Source organism: Cryptomeria japonica, chromosome 8 (genome assembly GCF_030272615.1).
Source record: "Cryptomeria japonica chromosome 8, Sugi_1.0, whole genome shotgun sequence".
In the NCBI taxonomy this organism is placed as follows: Eukaryota; Viridiplantae; Streptophyta; class Pinopsida; order Cupressales; family Cupressaceae; genus Cryptomeria; species Cryptomeria japonica.
Window position 1 is genome coordinate 25,291,768 of NC_081412.1, and position 19,128 is coordinate 25,310,895.

The 19,128-nt window shown below is 38.1% G+C and overlaps 1 protein-coding gene across 1 annotated transcript in view; it reads left to right on the forward strand.

Annotated features, from left to right (window-relative positions):
* The window catches only part of LOC131078563 (ADP-ribosylation factor), an 81,194-nt gene that overhangs the window by 43,819 nt on the left and 18,247 nt on the right, over positions 1-19,128 (forward strand). Inside the window, exon 3 of the mRNA XM_058016296.2 lies at positions 15,373-15,488. Coding sequence (XP_057872279.2) covers positions 15,373-15,488 — 116 coding nt within the window. The remainder of the gene's footprint in view (positions 1-15,372; positions 15,489-19,128) is intronic.

The window sequence follows — 19,128 nt, forward strand, 5'->3', positions numbered from 1 at the left end:
CACTAGAAGGACCTTGTTTTGAGCTTATTTGGTGGTGGATTGCCTTGATCATGGTGAAAGGAGGTTGGATAAATCCAGTTTGAAGGAGAATTGAGACAATGGAATGTGAAATCAACCTAAATTGGAAATTTCGCTCCAGACCCTTCCAAAGTCCAGAGCGAAATTCCTAGATGGCACCCATTTCTTCCTTGTTTAGACCAGGATATTAGTTTCTAAGGCATATTGTGAATGTTTGGACATGTTCTTGCCTAAGGAAGTGATTGAAAGCATTGAAATGTGAGGGTTTTTTTTCCAAGAATGAAATTTCGCTCCCGACCCTTCCAAAGGGTCCAAAGCGAAATTCTTTATTAACCTTATTTTTTTACCTTGTTTGGGCGTAAAACCTTGTTCCTTGTTCTTGGAGGTGAATTGGAGTTGAAAGAATGAAGGAATATGCTAAAAACAAGAATTTCGCTCCTGACCCTTCCAGAGGGTCCAGAGCGAAATTCCTAAAATCCACCTTTTCCTTTCATTTTGTGTCAAGCTAAGCATGGATAAAGATGAATAGAGCTTAGAAGGATCCCTAGACATGCCTTAGAGTTGATGTTTTGCCATCAACAATAATGATTTTGAGCTAGGACATGAATTTCGCTCCTGACCCTTCCAAAGGGTCTAGAGCGAAATCCAAATGGGTCCTGTCCTTGGCCATGGTCTTGAGCGAATTTCTCCTTCCAGGCCTTCTTGGGGGTCAAACAAGTGTTGTCTTCATGAGGAAGGAGTCCAAAGGTGAGAATCATGGCATAGCAAGGGAAGAAGGAGGTGGAATTGTGTCCTAATCTTGAATTTCGCTCCTGACCCTTCTAGAGGGTCCAGAGCGAAATTCCCCAAAACCACCCTTTTTTTCTCAATTTTATGCTAAGTCAAGTGTGGGTTAGGATGGGTTAAGATTGGAGAAGTCCTTGAGCAAAAATTTGAGTTGCTAGTGATTCCTGAACATGAAGGAATTGAGCCAAATCAAGAGTGTCGCTCCTAACCCTTCCAAAGGGTCTAGAGCGAAATTCCTAGGATCACCTTCTTTGCAAGACAAGTTGAGTTTTTGGTTTTTATGGCCTAGATAGGAGTGAGACGATGTATCCTTGGTCTTGAGGTAGATTGGAGTTGAGAGAATGAGAAAATAAGCTCAAAACATGAATTTCGCTCCTAACCCTTCCAAAGGGTCCATAGCGAAATTCCTAAAATCCACCTATTCCTTTCATATTTGTGCCAAGCCAGGCCTAGACAAAGATGATGGAAGCCCTTGAGATTGCCCTTGAATGGATTGTTGTCTCCAAAAATGATGATTTTGGGCTAGAGGAAGAAATTCGCTCCTGACCCTTCCAAAGGGTCCAGGGCGAAACCCATTATAGGTCCTGTCCTTGGCTATGATTTCTAGCGAATTTCTCTTTTCTAGTCATTTTGAGGTCAAACAAAATGTTGCAAGCATGGGAGAGGGGTCCAAGGATGAGATTCCAAGTATAGAAAGTGAAAAAGATAGACCTTGGTGAAGGAAAACAAGCAAATCATGAATTTCGCTCCTGACCCTTCGAAAGGGTCCAAGGCGAAATTCACCAAATGTCCTTTTTCTTCCAAATTTGTGCTAGACCAAGATAGTGATCAAGTTAGATTGGGCTTAAAGATTGCCACAAGCATGTCTTAGAAGGGGTTGTGAGTGAAAGAAGCGAGTGTTTTGTCCATGATCAAGAAATTCGCTCCTGACCCTTCCAAAGGGTCCAGGGCAAAATCCTCAATTTCACCTAACTTGCTCATGATAAAAGTCAAAGCATGGATCCCTAGGCTTTGAAGGAAGGAAAGCTATCATATGTTTGCCTTGGGAGGAATTTTGGAGTAAACAAGTGATAAAATTATCCTGGAATGCAAAATTCGCTCCTGACCCTTCCAAAGGGCAAAATCTTTTAAAACTCCTTTTTTTCACCTTGTTTGAGCTAGGCGAAGAGCTAGTTGTGAGATAACATTGAAAAGAGGTCTAAATTGGGCAAAATAGCAAATTTCGCTCCTAACCCTTCCAAAGGGTCCAGGGCGAAAGTTTTATAGGGCTTGCCCCTGGGAAGGATTTTGAGCGAACTTTATTTTAAAGTCTTCTTGTTGATGATTTAAGGCGGAAAATGCTTTGTTGAAATGAACATGTCATATGTACTTAATCACCTTTTGGTTTATTTTGTAGATGGAGAAAACCAAGCCAGGGCAAGGACGACCACTTCCAGTCCAGCATCATTGTCAAGGACGTTCCACAGGCAAAAGGGAAGACTAAAGGTGTTCAAGGAATTGCTAGCTACCTCCAGAACCTTCACTTTGCCACACTAAGGAACCACAAGATGACAATGAAAGGCGTTGCCAGCATTTCAAGGAAAGGTACACCACCCATCCATCACGTCAAAGACAAAGGAGAATCAAATAAGGTCAGTGCAAGGGTCTGTTGAAGAAGCAGATAGTCTCAGAAGAGTTAATCAAAGTTAGCTTCTCAGCATCATCAAATTCAACATCAACCAAGTTTCAAGTGTCAGACAAGGTGGCATCCCAGTCATCATTCCTCTAGTTGGATTGGTCCACCTCAGCGTGTCCAGATTCAAGGTACCTGACTCATCGGGGATGACACAAACTTCGAGGCACCTACCCTTGCTTCCTATTGGTCCTCACCCTTGGAATGTAATTTTCTAATTGGCTAAGGAAGTTTGTTGTAACAAACCCTAATTAGGGTTTCTATCTTGTAATCCTAGCCATTGATTCTAAATCAATCAGAGCCGTCTATTTGTAAAGGGTTTCTCTATATAAGCCCTGGCTCCTCATTTGTAAAGGTTAATAGCTAGCTAATAGTTAATAGTTGGTTGATAGAGAATAGATAATAGTGAATAGTTAGAGAATAGGAAATAGTTAGAGTAGAGTAGAAAGAGAAGGCAAAGATTGTTGCCAAGATGTTGTTGTAAAGGACTTGTAAACTTCATTGAAGAAATGGTGAATTCTATGGGTCGATTCAACAATTTGCATGGTCTCTATACTTCTCAAATTTGATTTCATGTTATTAGATGAGTGGAAGAAATGTGTATGATCAATGGTGAAATATGTATATCCATACTACTAGCAGTTTGTTGATTGCAGACTTGCCTTGTGTAGTCAACTGGAATCATTCAGCTTAAGCTTAACTTCGATTGTCACTTCTTCATTGATATGCATCAGCCTGATGGTGTCCATGCTTGTAGTGGTGATCTGAACATCATAAAGCTTTCCTTAGAAGATCGCACTAACCTTGTGGAGATGGTCCTAGGATGTCAAAGCAAGACTTAGTTAGAATTTCATCAAAGGTCATTCATTGCTCTTACGTTCTTAGTGTTAGAAATAGATCCCGTTCCAACCCTTATCCTTTTTCCTTTTTTTCAAAATCAAGGGCCGGTGAAATTCCACGTTCCAGTAATATCCAAAACAAATCAGACGTTCAGGTCGTCGAAAGTAAGTCCCCTTGTGATTCCAGCAAAATCACATCGTACCACAAAGAGCTTATCCACACGTAGAGAACCTACATATCAGAACCTTGGAGTTACTCCGACTGATCCTTCGGCGAGATCTTCAACAATTGGGAAACTTTGTTCAAGAGAGGATAAGATACCTTGGTATTTTATTCTGTGTTCGCATGTGCATGAAAAACACATCAACAACGCCCAAGCACTCCCTTGGGCGGAATTTTCACTATGTGGAGGATTCATGGAATTTATCCATCCATCCTTGCTTGACCCATTTTGGTGCCCAACTGCATCCTTGGGTGGAATTTTCACTATGCCATTGATTCATGGAATTTGTCCATCTGTCCTTGCTTGACCCATTTTGGCGCCCAACTACATACTTGGGCGGAATTTTCACTATGCCATGGATTCATGGAATTTATCCATCCATCCTTGCCTGACCCATTTTGTTGCCCAACTGCATACTTGGGTGGAATTTTCACTATGCCATGGATTCATGGAATTTTTTCCGCTTTGCAATTTTGGAATGACTTCCTGAACCTTGGTGAATTTCTGAGCTTTCCATTTTAGGCATTGTTAGTTTTAGTACTTTCAGATTAGATAACACTTAGAAAATTAGAATTGTTGATAACTAGGTTTAATTAGATTTATTGTTTTCAGATTTAATCATAGAAACAGAAAATGAATGCATAAAGACAAGACAAAGATACCCTGGGAAAACCTCCTAGGAGGAAAAACCCAACCTGAAAAGATCCACAGATCTGATTATGGTTTTGAATTCAACTGATGATTACACACTTATCTGGAGTATAGATGTTGTAGTCACAAAGGGAGATGACATAGAGCCTTCACAATTAGTTTGCTAATGGAGGTCATGAATTGCATTTCTTCTAATCTGACTGGCTGTATGTAACAATGGTAGCAGCAACCCTTCTATGGAGTTCTTTATCTCTTGAAGATGATCTGCTGCCTTGCTCAAGTTCGCTGTCTTCTGTTGCTGATTTGCACACCTCTTAGTATAGTTCGCTGTAAGTTAATTTCGCACATATCAATTTCGCTTCCTTAGAATATTTCGCACATATCAATTTCGCTTCCTTAGAATATTTCGCACCTTATTGCAAAAGACTGAATTGGATTGATGTTGTGTGAAGTGTAGGCTTTATTTATAGGAGTAGCTAACTTCTTAATCATGTCGGCCTTCTTGCAATTAACATTTAATTCATTTAATTCCTTTTAATTGAAATGGATAGGGTCGGCCCTATCAAGGAGGCGTGGTGAGTTTGGATGTGGCGTGAAGACTTTTGGTGGAGCCGAGAGTTATGGGGCCTGGCCCTATATATAGGAGAAGGAGCTGGCCCCCTTTGGTGGATTCCAATGTTGCCCAAGGCAATAGGAATCCGCCAGGCCCTAATTATAACCAACACTCCCTCTTAATTAGGGCAGAGAATCATAACCATAATATTTCGTCTTGCACACAAGCATAGACTGGATCCACCTTGCATTGCCCGCAGAGAGTGGAGAGGATCTTTTTATACCATCTTACATTGCCCGCAGAGGATGGTTTAACAATTACACTTCTCCCTGAGAAGTTTACAATACCACCTTGCATTGCCCGCAGAGGGTGTTTAACATTTACAATACCATCTTACATTGCCCGCAGAGGATGGTTAATAATTATACTTCTCCCTGAGAAGTTTACAATACCACCTTACATTGCCCGTAGAGGGTGGTTAACATTTACAATACCATCTGACATTGCCCGCAGAGGATGGTTAATGATTATACTTCTCCCTGAGAAGTTTACAATACCACCTTACATTGCCCGCAGAGGGTGGTTTTATACAATACAAAGTATCACTGAAATTGAGACTCCCTCTCAATTGGAGTTTCATTTTCCACAATACCAAGTCTATCCCTGAAGTACACAAACTTCACTTTGGATAGAGGCTTGGTAAGAATATCTGCAACCTGCTCATCAGTGCTGACATACTTCAGCTGAATAGCACTTCTTTGCACCATATCCTGAATGAAATGATAATGGGTTTCCACATGTTTTGACCTGTCATGAAACACTGGATTGATAGACATTTTAATACAACTCTGGTTATCACAGTGAATAACTGTAGGATCCCATGGCTGACCAAACAGCCCAGCAAGAAGCTTACGAAGCCACACTGCTTCTCTGGAGGCTACACTTGCTGCAATATACTCAGCTTCAGTAGTACTCAATGCCACTGAGGATTGTTTTCTGCAAACCCAAGAGATCACTGCAGAATCCAAGCTAAAACAAATACCGGAGGTGCTTTTCTTGTCTTTGATGCTTCCAGCCCAGTCTGCATCAGAATAACCTTCCAAGGTTATTGGAGTGTTAAGTGGATACTTCAGCCCAAAACCAATTGTGCCTCGCAAGTATCTTAGGATATGCTTGGCTGCAACAAAGGGAACATGCTTGGGTAAGCTCATGAACTGGCTGAGAGCATTCACAGCAAAACATATGTCTGGTCTAATGTTAACTAGATACATTAATGATCCAATCAACTGTCGGTACTCAGATGGATCTGCAAATTCAGAGTTAGCTGCAGAAACACTTAACTTCTTTAAGTTAGATTCCATAGGAGTAGACATTGGTTTATAATCCATCATTCTAAATCTTTTCAAAATGTCAATAGTATACTTTCCTTGACTTAGAAAAATTTCGTTAGATCTTTGCCATACTTCTAGACCTATGAAATAATGCATTAGACCTAAATCTTTCATTTCAAATTCTGAAGCTAGTTCTTTCTTGGATCTAATAATAAGTTCATCTTTACCAGTAAGAAATAAGTCATCCACATAAAGAACTAGAATTAGCATTTCATCATTGGCTACTTTAAAGTAAATGTTAGAGTCAGCATCATTTTTACAAAAGCCTAGACTTAGCAAATATTTATCAATTCTTTCATACCAAGCACGAGGAGCTTGTTTAAGACCATACAGAGCTTTCCTTAACTTGCACACATGGGTTAATCTATCCTGAATCTCATATCCCTCAGGTTGCTCAATATAGACTTCTTCCTCAATGACACCATTGAGGAAGGCAGTCTTAACATCCATCTGATGTAGTTTCCAACCCTTAGCAGCAGCAATAGTAATTATCGTTCTAATGGAAGTATATCTAGCAACAGCAGCAAATGTTTCTTCATAGTCTATGCCTTCCTTTTGGGAAAAGCCACACGCTACAAATCTAGCCTTATATTTTTCAATACTACCATCGGCATTATGTTTAATTTTAAATAACCATTTAGAGGAAACAACAGATTTACCTTTGGGTCTGGGCACAATGTCCCATACATCGTTCTTGATGATTGATTGATATTCTTCATCCATAGCAAGCTTCCAGGCATGATGACTTAAGGCTTCTTCAACATTGCAAGGTTCAGTTTCAATGAGATTACACATTAAAGAAACGTAGTTGGAAAATACCTGAGGTCTCTTAGTTTCACGGGAGGTGCCACTTGGAGTAGCAAATCTTTCAGCTTCTTGAATGGTGTTTCTTACCCAAAGTGGCCTCTTTATGGTAACGACAATGTCACTAGGAATATCAGTGGGATTCATGGGTTCTGGAGGATCATCATGATCATCTTGAGGTGGAGGTTCAACTTGCTCCCTTAGAATCTCAGGGTTAGTATCAACATTTATATTTTGATTATCATTAGATTCATCAATAACACAAGAACCTTTCGATTTCTTAAAAGCAATGTCTTCTTCAAATGTAACATCCCTACTTACCTCAACATACCTTTGACCTGGGATGTAAATCTTGAATGCCTTGGAGGATTCACTGTATCCGACTAGCATGCCTTTCTTTCCGGAGGGTTCCAACTTTGATCGCTTTTCCTTGGGCACATGAACATAGACAGGACTTCCAAAGATTCTGAGGTGACTAATGTCTGGTTTGGATCCCGTGAAGGCTTCTCCCGGGGTCATGTTCTTTAGAGCACGATGAGGACATTTATTCTGGATATACACTGCTGTTCTAGAAGCCTCAGCCCATAGAAAGGTCTGCAAGTCTTGATCGTGGATCATAGCCTTTGTAGCCTCTACAATGGTCCTATTCTTCCTTTCAACAACGCCATTTTGTTGAGGATTGTATGGAACACAAAACTCCCTCTTAATTCCTGACTCAACACAAAAATCATAAAAGCTACCGGAGGTGTACTCACCTCCATTGTCAGATCTTAAACATTTAATTCTTTTACCAGAGGAGTTTTCAGTTAATGCTTTAAACTCCTTAAATTTACTTAAGACTTCATCAGATTCTTTAGATTTCAAGAAGTAGATCCAAGTTTTCCTAGAGAAATCATCTATGAAGATTACATAATAAAGAAATCCACTAGGAGATGCTATAGACATAGGACTACATAAATCAGAGTGAACAAGTTCTAGTTTGTCTTTAGCTCTATTTTCACTTTTATGAAATGGACTTTTAACATTCTTGCCAATAGCACAACCTTTACAAGTGTTATCATGAACTTGACTGAGTTTAGGCATACCTTTGACTAACCTTTCAAGGGAAGGAAGAGCTTGATAATGTAGATGTCCAAGTCTTCTATGCCATAACTCACAGGATTTCGGAGCCTCATTAATGAGGGTTTGAATAGGGTTAGTAGAGAGCTTATAAAGACTATCATATCTATGACCAATTATATGAGCAGATTTAAAACTAGCTTTCTTAGACCAAGCAAGAACTTTTCCCTCAGAAAATGCAATTTGATAACCTTTATCTTCTAGAGCAGAAATGGAAATTAGGTTTCTTTTAATTCCAGGAACAAACAATATATCACTGAGATGCAAGGAAATACCAGAATCTAAATTTAGAGAAGTAGAGCCAGAACCTCTTACTGAATAACGAGCGTCATCACCAATTACCACGTGAAGGCTGGTATCCTTTTCTACTAGGCCTGAAAGGTGATCACAGTAACCTATGATGTATCTGGAGGCACCACTGTCAATCAACCATGTATTGCTATCTGAGGGAACACTGCTAGATAGAGCGGAGATGAATAAGAAGTCATCATTTTGTTCTGAGACTTCATTTAGGTTTGCTTCACTTTGGTTAGGGTTATTTTGACATTCCTTAGCATAGTGACTAAATTTGTCACATCTAAAACATCGCACACGCGAAGTATCTCTTGGTTTCTTCCAAGGGTGTTGGGAACTAAATGGTCTGAATTCCCTATTTCTTTTATGATAAGGTTCCTTCCAATTTCCCCCTTTCTTGCATTGAGCTGCAAGCATGTGATGATCATCTACATGGGGGCTTTTGGTTTGACCTCTTGTGATGAGGCGAGACTCTTCTTGGATGCAATCATTCTTAAGGCGATCAAGGGTAGGTAACTCAAACCTGCCACTTATGGTTTGGATAAATGACTCCTATGAGTGAGGTAGACCATTAAGCGCAATCATGACAAGGTCTTTGTCTTCCATGTTATGGCCAATTAAACCTAGCTGATTCTTTAGTTCTGAAATTCTCATAAAGTAGGAAATAACAAAATCTTTTTTAGCCATTTTGATATTAAGTAGTTGTTGTCTTAAAGTAATTGCCCTACTGAGATTGTTAACTTCATATGTACCTTGTAGATGACTGAACATTTCCCTTGCAGTGGTAAATGAGGCAATAGAGGTGACGAGGTGGTCTTTGACCGAATCAATGAGAATCTTCCTGGCCTTGACAACATCCTTTTTGAATTGTTTTAACTCAGCTGCATCTGTAGGCTCAGTTAGCTCTTTCGCTTCTATGAATTGGAGAAGATCTTCTTCCTCAAGAGCCAACTTGATTGGAACTTTCCATGCAGTAAAATTTAGATTCCCATCAAGCCTATCTTCAACTTTCAGCCCCATTGACCTGACCTGCAAATGCGACAACAATCTGGAAATAAAAGAGTACTGAATTCTAAATCTGAAGTTTGATCTAACCTAAAGCTCTGATACCATGTTAGTTTTAGTACTTTCAGATTAGATAACACTTAGAAAATTAGAATTGTTGATAACTAGGTTTAATTAGATTTATTGTTTTCAGATTTAAGCATAGAAACAGAAAATGAATGCATAAAGACAAGACAAAGATACCCTGGGAAAACCTCCTAGGAGGAAAAACCCAGCCTGAAAAGATCCACAGATCTGATTATGGGTTTGAATTCAACTGATGATTACACACTTATCTGGAGTATAGATGTTGTAGTCACAAAGGGAGATGACATAGAGCCTTCACAATTAGTTTGCTAATGGAGGTCATGAATTGCAGTTCTTCTAATCTGATTGGCTGTATGTAACAAAATGGTAGCAACAACCCTTCTATGGAGTTCTTTATCTCTTGAAGATGATCTACTGCCTTGCTTAAGTTCGCTGTCTTCTGTTGCTGATCTGCACACCTCTTAGTATAGTTCGCTGTAAGTTAATTGACTTGAATATCAATTTCGCTTCCTTAGAATATTTCGCACATATCAATTTTGCTTCCTTAGAATATTTCGCACCTTATTGCAAAAGATTGAATTGGATTGATGTTGTGTGAAGTGTAGGCTTTATTTATAGGAGTAGCTAACTTCTTAATCATGTCGGCCTTCTTGCAATTAACATTTAATTCATTTAATTCCTTTTAACCGAAATGGATAGGGTTGGCCCTATCAAGGAGGCGTGGTGAGTTTGGATGTGGCGTGAAGACTTTTGGTGGAGTCGAGAGGTATGGGGCCTGGCCCTATATATAGGAGAAGTAGCTGGCCCCCTTTGGTGGATTCCAATGTTGCCCAAGGCAATAGGAATCCGCCAGGCCCTAATTATAACCAACAGGCATAGGCTTCCAGCACTTGATCAATTTTTGGCTTTCTCTGTTTGTTGTTTGACTTACCGAAATTAGAAATGTCTGCGAACGTCTAATCCTTGTCGCCTTGTCTGATCGACCCTGCCAGTACTGACTTTCCAAAAATAGAAACCTTCAAAGTGTCAGCGTTAGATCCCTAGACAGGGTGCAGGAATGACTTACTATAAATAGAAACTTATTAAAAGTAGAAATTACTAAAAATAGTAAGTTTTATTTTTGGCAAAATGACGACATTCCGGGACCCGAAAAAATCCCTAAAAAATAGGGACTTTCAAAAAATAGAAAGTCGCTCCGTTTGGGCTCAAATTTTACTTGGAGGTTCCTTGAAGGGTCTTGATTCCAGTTGTATGTTCAGTTTTCCCAAAACTCTAACAGTATCCCCTAAAATCTAGGATAGAAGGCAGAAACCCTAAAAAAGAACAAAACATGCACTAGACTTCATAGAACTCGCTCGACAGAGAAGCAAATAGACTCTAACTGACCCCCGAACATGCGCACAATGGAGAGATTGAAGAGATTGCCAGCAAAACACACAAAAAAACAAGACCAAACGACCAAAAGGGGCAAAAGCTAGAGGGTCCCTATCTGGGATGGGGAGATGTTGTGATTAGGTCACAACACTATGCTCTGCCACGATTTCTTGTTGACCAACAAGGGCTGGTTTTGATGGCTCATTTGCTGGTATGGGAACCCCCTCTTGTTGCGCACGCTCACAATGATCCTCTAGCTCAGGGGATGATGGCTTGATGTCAATAGATGAGCAAAACGTTTCTAACTTGTCTCAAAATAGGTCTTCATCAGTCTCCTCTTTGCTTCCTTCCACAACAGAGATCACCCTTACTTCACGACGGTCTTCATGATGATCGATGGAAGCATCAATCCTCTCTTCTTGGTCATCCTCCTGAACTTTTTCATGCTCTTCAACATCTATCTGCTTCTTTAAGACTTCTGCCATTGTAGAAATGGAAGAGTCCTCTTCCTCGTGGTCAATAAAGCAAGGAAGTTCATCAAATGAGAGGAATAAATCCTCTTCTTCCTTTTGCTCCCTTATTTGGTTGATGCCTTGCTGCAAATATCCATCTTCATTTTCCTCTGGTGCTAAGGGTGGTTCTTCTACCTTGCAAGCACACGAAAGCTCACAACCAACAAACTGCTCTTCTTCTTTCTTTTGCTCACGAGACCAATCAGCCTTCCAAACAACAGGTCCACCCTTGAAAAGTAAAATGGTATCAGGAACAGAGAGCGGAGGGGGAAAGATTTTTCGCAAAAAAGATTCAAGGGGCTCATTAGAAGGCATCCCCTGTTTGATGCTTGGGATTTCTAGTTTAGGAGCTCCAGTGGCTGATTTCTCCTCTAGCATGAACTTCTTTTCGATGGCTGCTAGCCTTCTGATCTCTTCTTCCCTAGCAAAAGCTTGCGTTGCAAGAAACTGCTCTTGCTGTTGCTGTTTTCTTTGAGCCTCTGCCCGGTGTTGTTGAAGCTAGGCCTGGTAAGCAAGTTGATCTTGCTGTAGATAGTATTCTTGCTCCTCAATAGCCTTCAGTCATTCTTGGAAACTCATAATTATTTCTCCAACACTAACATTTTCCAAGTTTCTTACATTTTGATGTTGGGGAAGGGGTTGACATGCTGATGGGAGACATAATAAGCCTCCGGCTGCTGGGAAACATATGCGGGCTGCCAAAAAGGCTGTGTAGGGGTGGGCAGGAGGCAAGCGTAAGGAAGTTGCTCATAACTTGATGTAGTAGGGGAATATGAAGCGAAACTGGAAGCATGGCCAACTTGATATTGTTGATAGGGAGGTGAAATGCTTGCATTGTCATAGAAAGGAGGGGGAAACATGCACTGTTCATAATATCTTTCCATACTAAAGCATAAGGAAAACAAAAGATCCACAGATAATATTTAAAACAAGAGAAAAAGGTCTGCTCAAAACAAAGAACCGGGTACATGCCTATTAGAATCACACAAATGATTCAAACCTGTAGAGTCCGCAAGTGCTTGCAGAATACCTCCTTAAGGTTGGAAACGCTGAAGAATGCACCAAATCTCCAACGGACAATGTAAAACTCACGAAATTTGTTCCCACTAGGCATGCCAAAAAAGAATTGTTGACCACCAAAATTGCTTTGAGGACTACAACCTTATGGGAAACTCAATGATGGGGGACCTGCGTGTTTTCACTGAGTGACCTCCGAGATTTTAGAAGCCGACTCTTCATTCATTTGGGGGAAGAAAAGGGAAGAAAAGGAACATTGAAAGTAAAACTATTCTAAAGCGATGCGCCAAACTGATTTTGATGCAATAAGGGGCACATAGAACTTCACATACGTGCCATCCTGAGGCCTATTCAACAATCTGCATGCCCAAAACCACGATTAAGATATAACCAAAAATCCTTTTAACATCAAGCAATATATACCATTCATCCACCAGATAACAAGTGCTAAAACATAGTTTAATCGACAGAGTATTATACATATTTCTGAAGTTATATCAGAATTTCACAGATGCACAAAAAACTATCCAATGCACACTGAATATCAGCAATCATAAAGGCCGCAGGCATAGTTTGATTATCTTGTCTTCAAAAATACAAAACAACATATTAAAGGCTAAAATCCTATAGAATATCAGTCTATCTTTAAAATAGGTTTTGAACCCTTTTTACAATGCACCCCCGGGCGTATATAGAGAAAACCTCTTTGATCTGAAACGGTGATTGTAACTAAACAGCTTCTGCATGCTCGCCTCGTGTCCACTGCCATCATGGAGGTTGTTGCAGCTGTCGCGAGCTTGATCTTTGCATCATTATTTTCCTCCACTTGGAAATTCCCTTTTTCTGTTGCAACCGCTTGATCACGCGGGTTTCTTCTTTGTTTGCATTCGCGCTTCCTGGTTTTGCCATGTGATGCCTCCTGCGGCCTTCTACCCTCGAAAGAAACAATGACGCGCTTTTGAAATCTCCCCGGGCTGAAAACATCTCTTGGCTCATGCTTTGCCGACATGCGGCATGCTGGCAGAGCTTTTAGAGCCCCTTTTTTTCCTTCGCCCTTGAACACCTTGCGGTGCCGACATGTGGCACTCCCATGTGCCTTCAGGTGAGTGCGAAGCCGCGAGCCTGCGAGAAACTATGCCATGCTGACATGTGGCGCGCTCGTACCTACTCTCTGCGAACAACAGCAAATTGGTCTTGACCTGGCGGTATCATAACTTTCCGCTCGACGCTCGAAATCTCAAGCCGCTTACACCGTTGGAAAGGTTTTCAAAAGATCTAGTTTCAGTCCCTTAACACTATGCCTTCGGCTATCGAGTTAAGGGGCTGGGAATAGTTTCGACCCCAAATCTTGCTCCGAAGGCCTCCGAAAATGCAAAATACTGAAACATAGACAAAATACTGAAAATTGGAATTTTCGTTTTTTCTCACCTCTGATTGGTCCGGATCTCCTTCGGGCTGATTTTGACATGTTTCCATCAATGCCTTGATCATAAACCCCCAAAAGCATAGATATTATCTACAGTATGCATATTAAATATGTATTTAATCATATTTATTAATTAAGATTCAAAATATAATATAGTTTTTATTTACAATAAAAAAATACAGTCAATAATTTAAAATAATACTTAATTTAATCATAATATTATTTATACATATGGTAAATAGATTGTTCCTATTATTTAATATTTTGAATATGTATTTATCATATTTATTAATGAAGATTTAAAATGTAATATAATTTTTATTTACAATTCAAAAAAACAGTAAACAATTTAAACTGATACTTATTCAACATGATATTTTTTAATATAGTAATTGTTTATTGTCTTTTTAAATATGATTGTTTAAGTTGCGCTCTGATTTTAAGCTTTCATAAAATGCTATAATTCGCAAAACTACCACCAATTTATAAAACAGACTTTTATCATATCCAATTATTATATCTGATCTGCATGTTATTGGACGAGTAGGACAGACTCTCACCCAGCGGCTTCATACTCACGACCTCTTGCCCTCTAGCATTTCATTGGCTACATTTGATTTTTCGGTACTCGTACTTAGTTCATAGGTTGACCTTGAACAAAATCACAAACTATATTGTTGACATTTTGACAACTATCACCATTTGGTTTTTAGATATGAATATAAACAATGAAGATATATTTTCTACAATTCATGGGTTGAACTCTCTATTTTGTTCTCTCTCAATATCTCTATGCTATGGAAATACCCTTTAATTTAAAAAAAAATAGTTTTTGACTGGTTTTCTTTAATTTTTTACCTTTTTTTATAAATCTGTTTTTTTCCTGATTTTTTCTGATTAAAAACAAATCTTATACTTTTGGTTTGCCGATTTTTTCCCCAAAAGATTAATGCTTATTTGATCTAGACACAATCACTCTGCTTCAGTATTGGATTTTAGAGGACATAAAGTGAGCTACGATGAGGGATTTAAACTTTCAAGATGTTCCAAACACTTTAGCACATTATAAAAAGTCTGCTTTAATAGTAAAACCTGAGCATTGAGAATGTCTTGTTTCTTGTATGTTTATCATCTGGATATAATCAAGGCTTCTTCTGCTTGAGCTTTGGTAAAACAATATTTTTCTCTTTTTGATATAATGTTAGTTTCTTCCGCTTGAGCTTTGGTAAAACAATATTTTTCTCTTTTTGATACAATGTTAGTTTCTTCCGCTTGAGCTTTGGTAAAGACATATTCTGTAAAATCAATTTTATTTGAGATCTATCTATTATAAACTCTTTGAAGTTCTGTATGCTGCCATTCTTTTGTAAGTATTTATAGGCCTTATCATGGCCATGAGACTTACCAATGTCGATTGTCCATCCTCTTATGCCGATTTTATCAAAGATTTTTTTTTGACCAAACTATGATAAAATCTTAAGCTTGAATATTTTGGTGTCCATCTTGCATGGTGTGGTTGCATTCCTTATAAACTACTCTGTTTACAAATAATATCCTGGAACTAATACAGATGTAGTTACATCTTCTTATGTGGAAGCAGGTTTCAATGTTGAAAAAGTGCAGTACAAGAATGTGCAGTTCAAGGTTTGGGATGTGGGTGGTCAGGAGAAACTTAGGCCTCTTTGGAGGCATTACTTTAATAACACTGATGGCCTGGTAACAATTTCATCTTTATGAGCTAGTATATTTGATTAAGAGGTTAAAGATGCAGAATCTTCATTATCAGTCCTATACAATGAAATAAAGTGTGATAAAATGAATAATTGTGGCGTTGATTACATATTTGTCTGAATGGGATAAAGCCTCAAGAATTGAGACTTATAATTAGCAAAGGATTATTCCATTCAACCATGTATGGGTATTTTTTTTTAGCTAAGGCTGATTTTATCTGCTAAAAGGTACCTTGTTTTTCTAACATACATGGTGGCAGGTATGTTTTGTCTTACATGTGTGAAATCTGAAAATATAAGGACTATAATGCGTTGCAAAAGATATACTGAATTGTTTCTATTATTTGCAGCATTTGACAATCAATAGCGTGCCCAGACACTAATAAAACTTGGAAGTGTCATCATTGGCAATGTCACCTCAACTTCAGACCTCTCTTAAACCGATATGTATATCAGGATATTCGGCAAATATCTCTTTTAATGCACCTTGATGAGTTAGTAGCCTCAAATATTATTAGTATATTATAAATTAGGTTTACAAGAAGTCAGGAAGAATTGAATTATTGTTTAGAATAGAATAGAAGATTACAATCATTTATTAATTATAAAAAATGTAACCTTACTTTTAAATCTTCTTATAGCGTACCTGTATTAACTAATAGTGCAATTGCTAGTGGAGCATTGAAGAGGACCTAACTCTATTAAACAAATGTAGAGATTGAATTTAGGGCCAAAAGGAAGAGAAGCAATATTTATAAATTTTACATTTCTGCATTTCCTAGCACTCTTACATCTTGATGATGGATCACAGAGTGTGATCCAAAACGTTGATGCAAAAAAAGTGTGCACACAATTATATCCAGAAGAAATTAAGTGATAAAAATATTGATAAACCAATATGGAAAGAGAAAAATGTTAACAAAATCATAAACACATCAAAAAGAAATAATGACACACTCATGGTATAACAAGAGATTTTACTTTGGGAAATTGTTTTAGCAAAAAACCCTTCAAGTAACCTCCCAGTAAAATTTGAGTCAAAACAGAGCAACTTTTATTTGTAGAAAGTTCCTATTTTTTAGGGATTTTACCGAGTCCCGGAATGTATCATTTTGCCAAAAATCAAACTTACTATTTTTAGTAATTTCTATTTTTAGTAAGTTTCTATTTTTAGTAAGTGCTTTCCTGACCTGTTTTGTCCAAACCCTAACATTTTGAAACACTTACTATTTGGGAAAATCTATTTTGGTAGGTTCATTTCTAAAGATGTTGAAGACTGAACGTTCTTGAAGATCATTTCTAAATTCAGAAGAGTCAGAAGGCAGACAAGTTGGATCAAAAAAATGGTTTATGGAACTCCTATACTAGAAGTGGAAAGCATGCAAAATCATCTTAGTCTGGAAATTCACATCAATCAACAAATGTCATCTTGATCCGGAAATGGCTTGAAATTTGACCAAGTCTGAAAATTTAAAAGATCTTCTAAAACATAGAATTTGCATTATAATTCCTAGAGATCTGAAACCACTCTCAAGCATCCTACCAATATATATGAAATATAACTATTGAAATGCCACTTATACTTAAATGTTATATTTCATATATATATTTTGATAAAGGAAGATTCCTCCATGGTTAAAATTCTTTATTCCTAGCAAAAATCCGCCAAAGACATTTGCATGGCGCCAAAGTAAGGTCAACGTGGAAAATGGAAAATATTGTGAATTCCATGACAAGGTCAAAAATCCGCTCAAGAAGGTCATAGGGCGCCAGAATGAGGTGACCTTGGAATTCATTGAAATGCATTGAATCCTTGACAAGCGCAAAATTCTGCCCTACTCCTCAAGAGGGCGCCAAATAGAGGGAGTTAGGGAAGGTGAAGAAATTTGATGAATTCCTCCTCTGAGTCAAAATTCCATCCATGCTAGAAGCAGGATTCCAAGAATCAAATGGCCAAGGATGAAATGATGAATTCCTTCACAAAGTGAATTCCACGCCTAAGTTGGAAAATTAAAAAATTTGTTTAAGGCATGAAAATCCAAGGGTCAAGGAGGAATGAAAAGCAGAAATCCACTTGGGAAATTTTTTGAAGAATCTATTTTTAGACACCAAATAATTTTAGAATCTGAAAATTTTTGCAAATTTGGAATCGTGAGAGATTTCTTTCTCTACTGGACTCGGGTCCTAAATTTTAGGGAGTTGTAGTTAAACTTGGCGAACCAGAGCTTGGTTTATTTGGAATTTGTCCACCAAAGCATTAACTGTTGATATCATTGCCATTAGGAGATTTAGATTCTCTAGCCCTATCCCCTTTATTTTTAGTTCATTTAGTTCGTTCGAAGCAGAAGCATCGCAAAATTGCCATATCCGATGATGGAGTTCCAGCCATAGCAAAGAAGTGAAAGAATGATCCAAACGTAAGGCCCCTTGGATTACCAACAATCACATCAGCCAACTGAGTCATGTCCATAGCATAAAGGAACCTTGGAGTCGATTGTTTAAACTTCTTGCAATCTTAGCATGCAATCGCACTTTGATCAAGAGAGAGTAAAGTGACCATTTAGGCAACTTTATTCTGTATTAGGCGCTGTCATAAAAAACACGTCAACACCACTAGGTATGGTGGGGTGTAAAACACACAAAGCTTACAACACATATCCAACATAAAAAATGTAATCCATGCATCTTGTCGGAAATCTTCATCCTATTTGGGTATTATCATTTTCTAAATTGAGTAAGCAGTTTGTGTATAAAATCCATATTTTGTAAAACCATGCCTATTTTCATTTTAAATATGCTAATATGGGACCAAGTTGATTACAGTTAGAGATGTTGATGATCAAAGAATTGCTATTGAGCTTATCAGCTTTGTTCTTAGCTTGTTTTTGTACCATATTCTATGTAAACCAATTTTCTTTTGGGGTAAGGGAACCATGAGATTATTCTTAACAAATTAGGTTAGAATCTTAGCTGATTTCATCTATTCAATGTTTCTCTAGATTTGCATGCCTTTCCCTTTTACATAACTAGTTTGTGTTCTGAAATTCTTAGCCTTTCTACTGTCCCATTTCCATAGTTATTATGATATTTATATTACAGCAAAGATGAGTTTTATAGAATTCAAAATAAGCCAGTGGATTTTTTATTTTTATTTATTTTTTAATTGAGGTCCACATTAATTTATAGGTCAGTGGGACTAAAACAAGCTCGTAGGTATATGACTCCCCCTCCCTTGTTATTCATATTGATGTACTTGGTATAGATATAGGTATAGTACGACGTAGATGCAACCTAGAAATTATTCTTTCCTATACCCAGAATTAGGGTAATTTTAGAGTTGCATTAGATACATTTAGATTCAGCATTTTGCAAAATCGTACCATTTCTAGGTAAATGTTTAGAAAAGCAAACCTTTTTTCATTTGATGTTTTTAAAATGTTGATTTATAAGCACATGTACATTCACTTTGAGCTCTATGGAATGCATTCCAAGCTCTTTGCATTGAGTCTGCACTTTTCATGTTTGGAAATTGAGGTTATTGTTGACGGGAATTGCTCTATGATGGGGAACTTTGATGTATTTAGAGTTTCTCAATAATGTGAGATAGGCATGTTGATATATATATA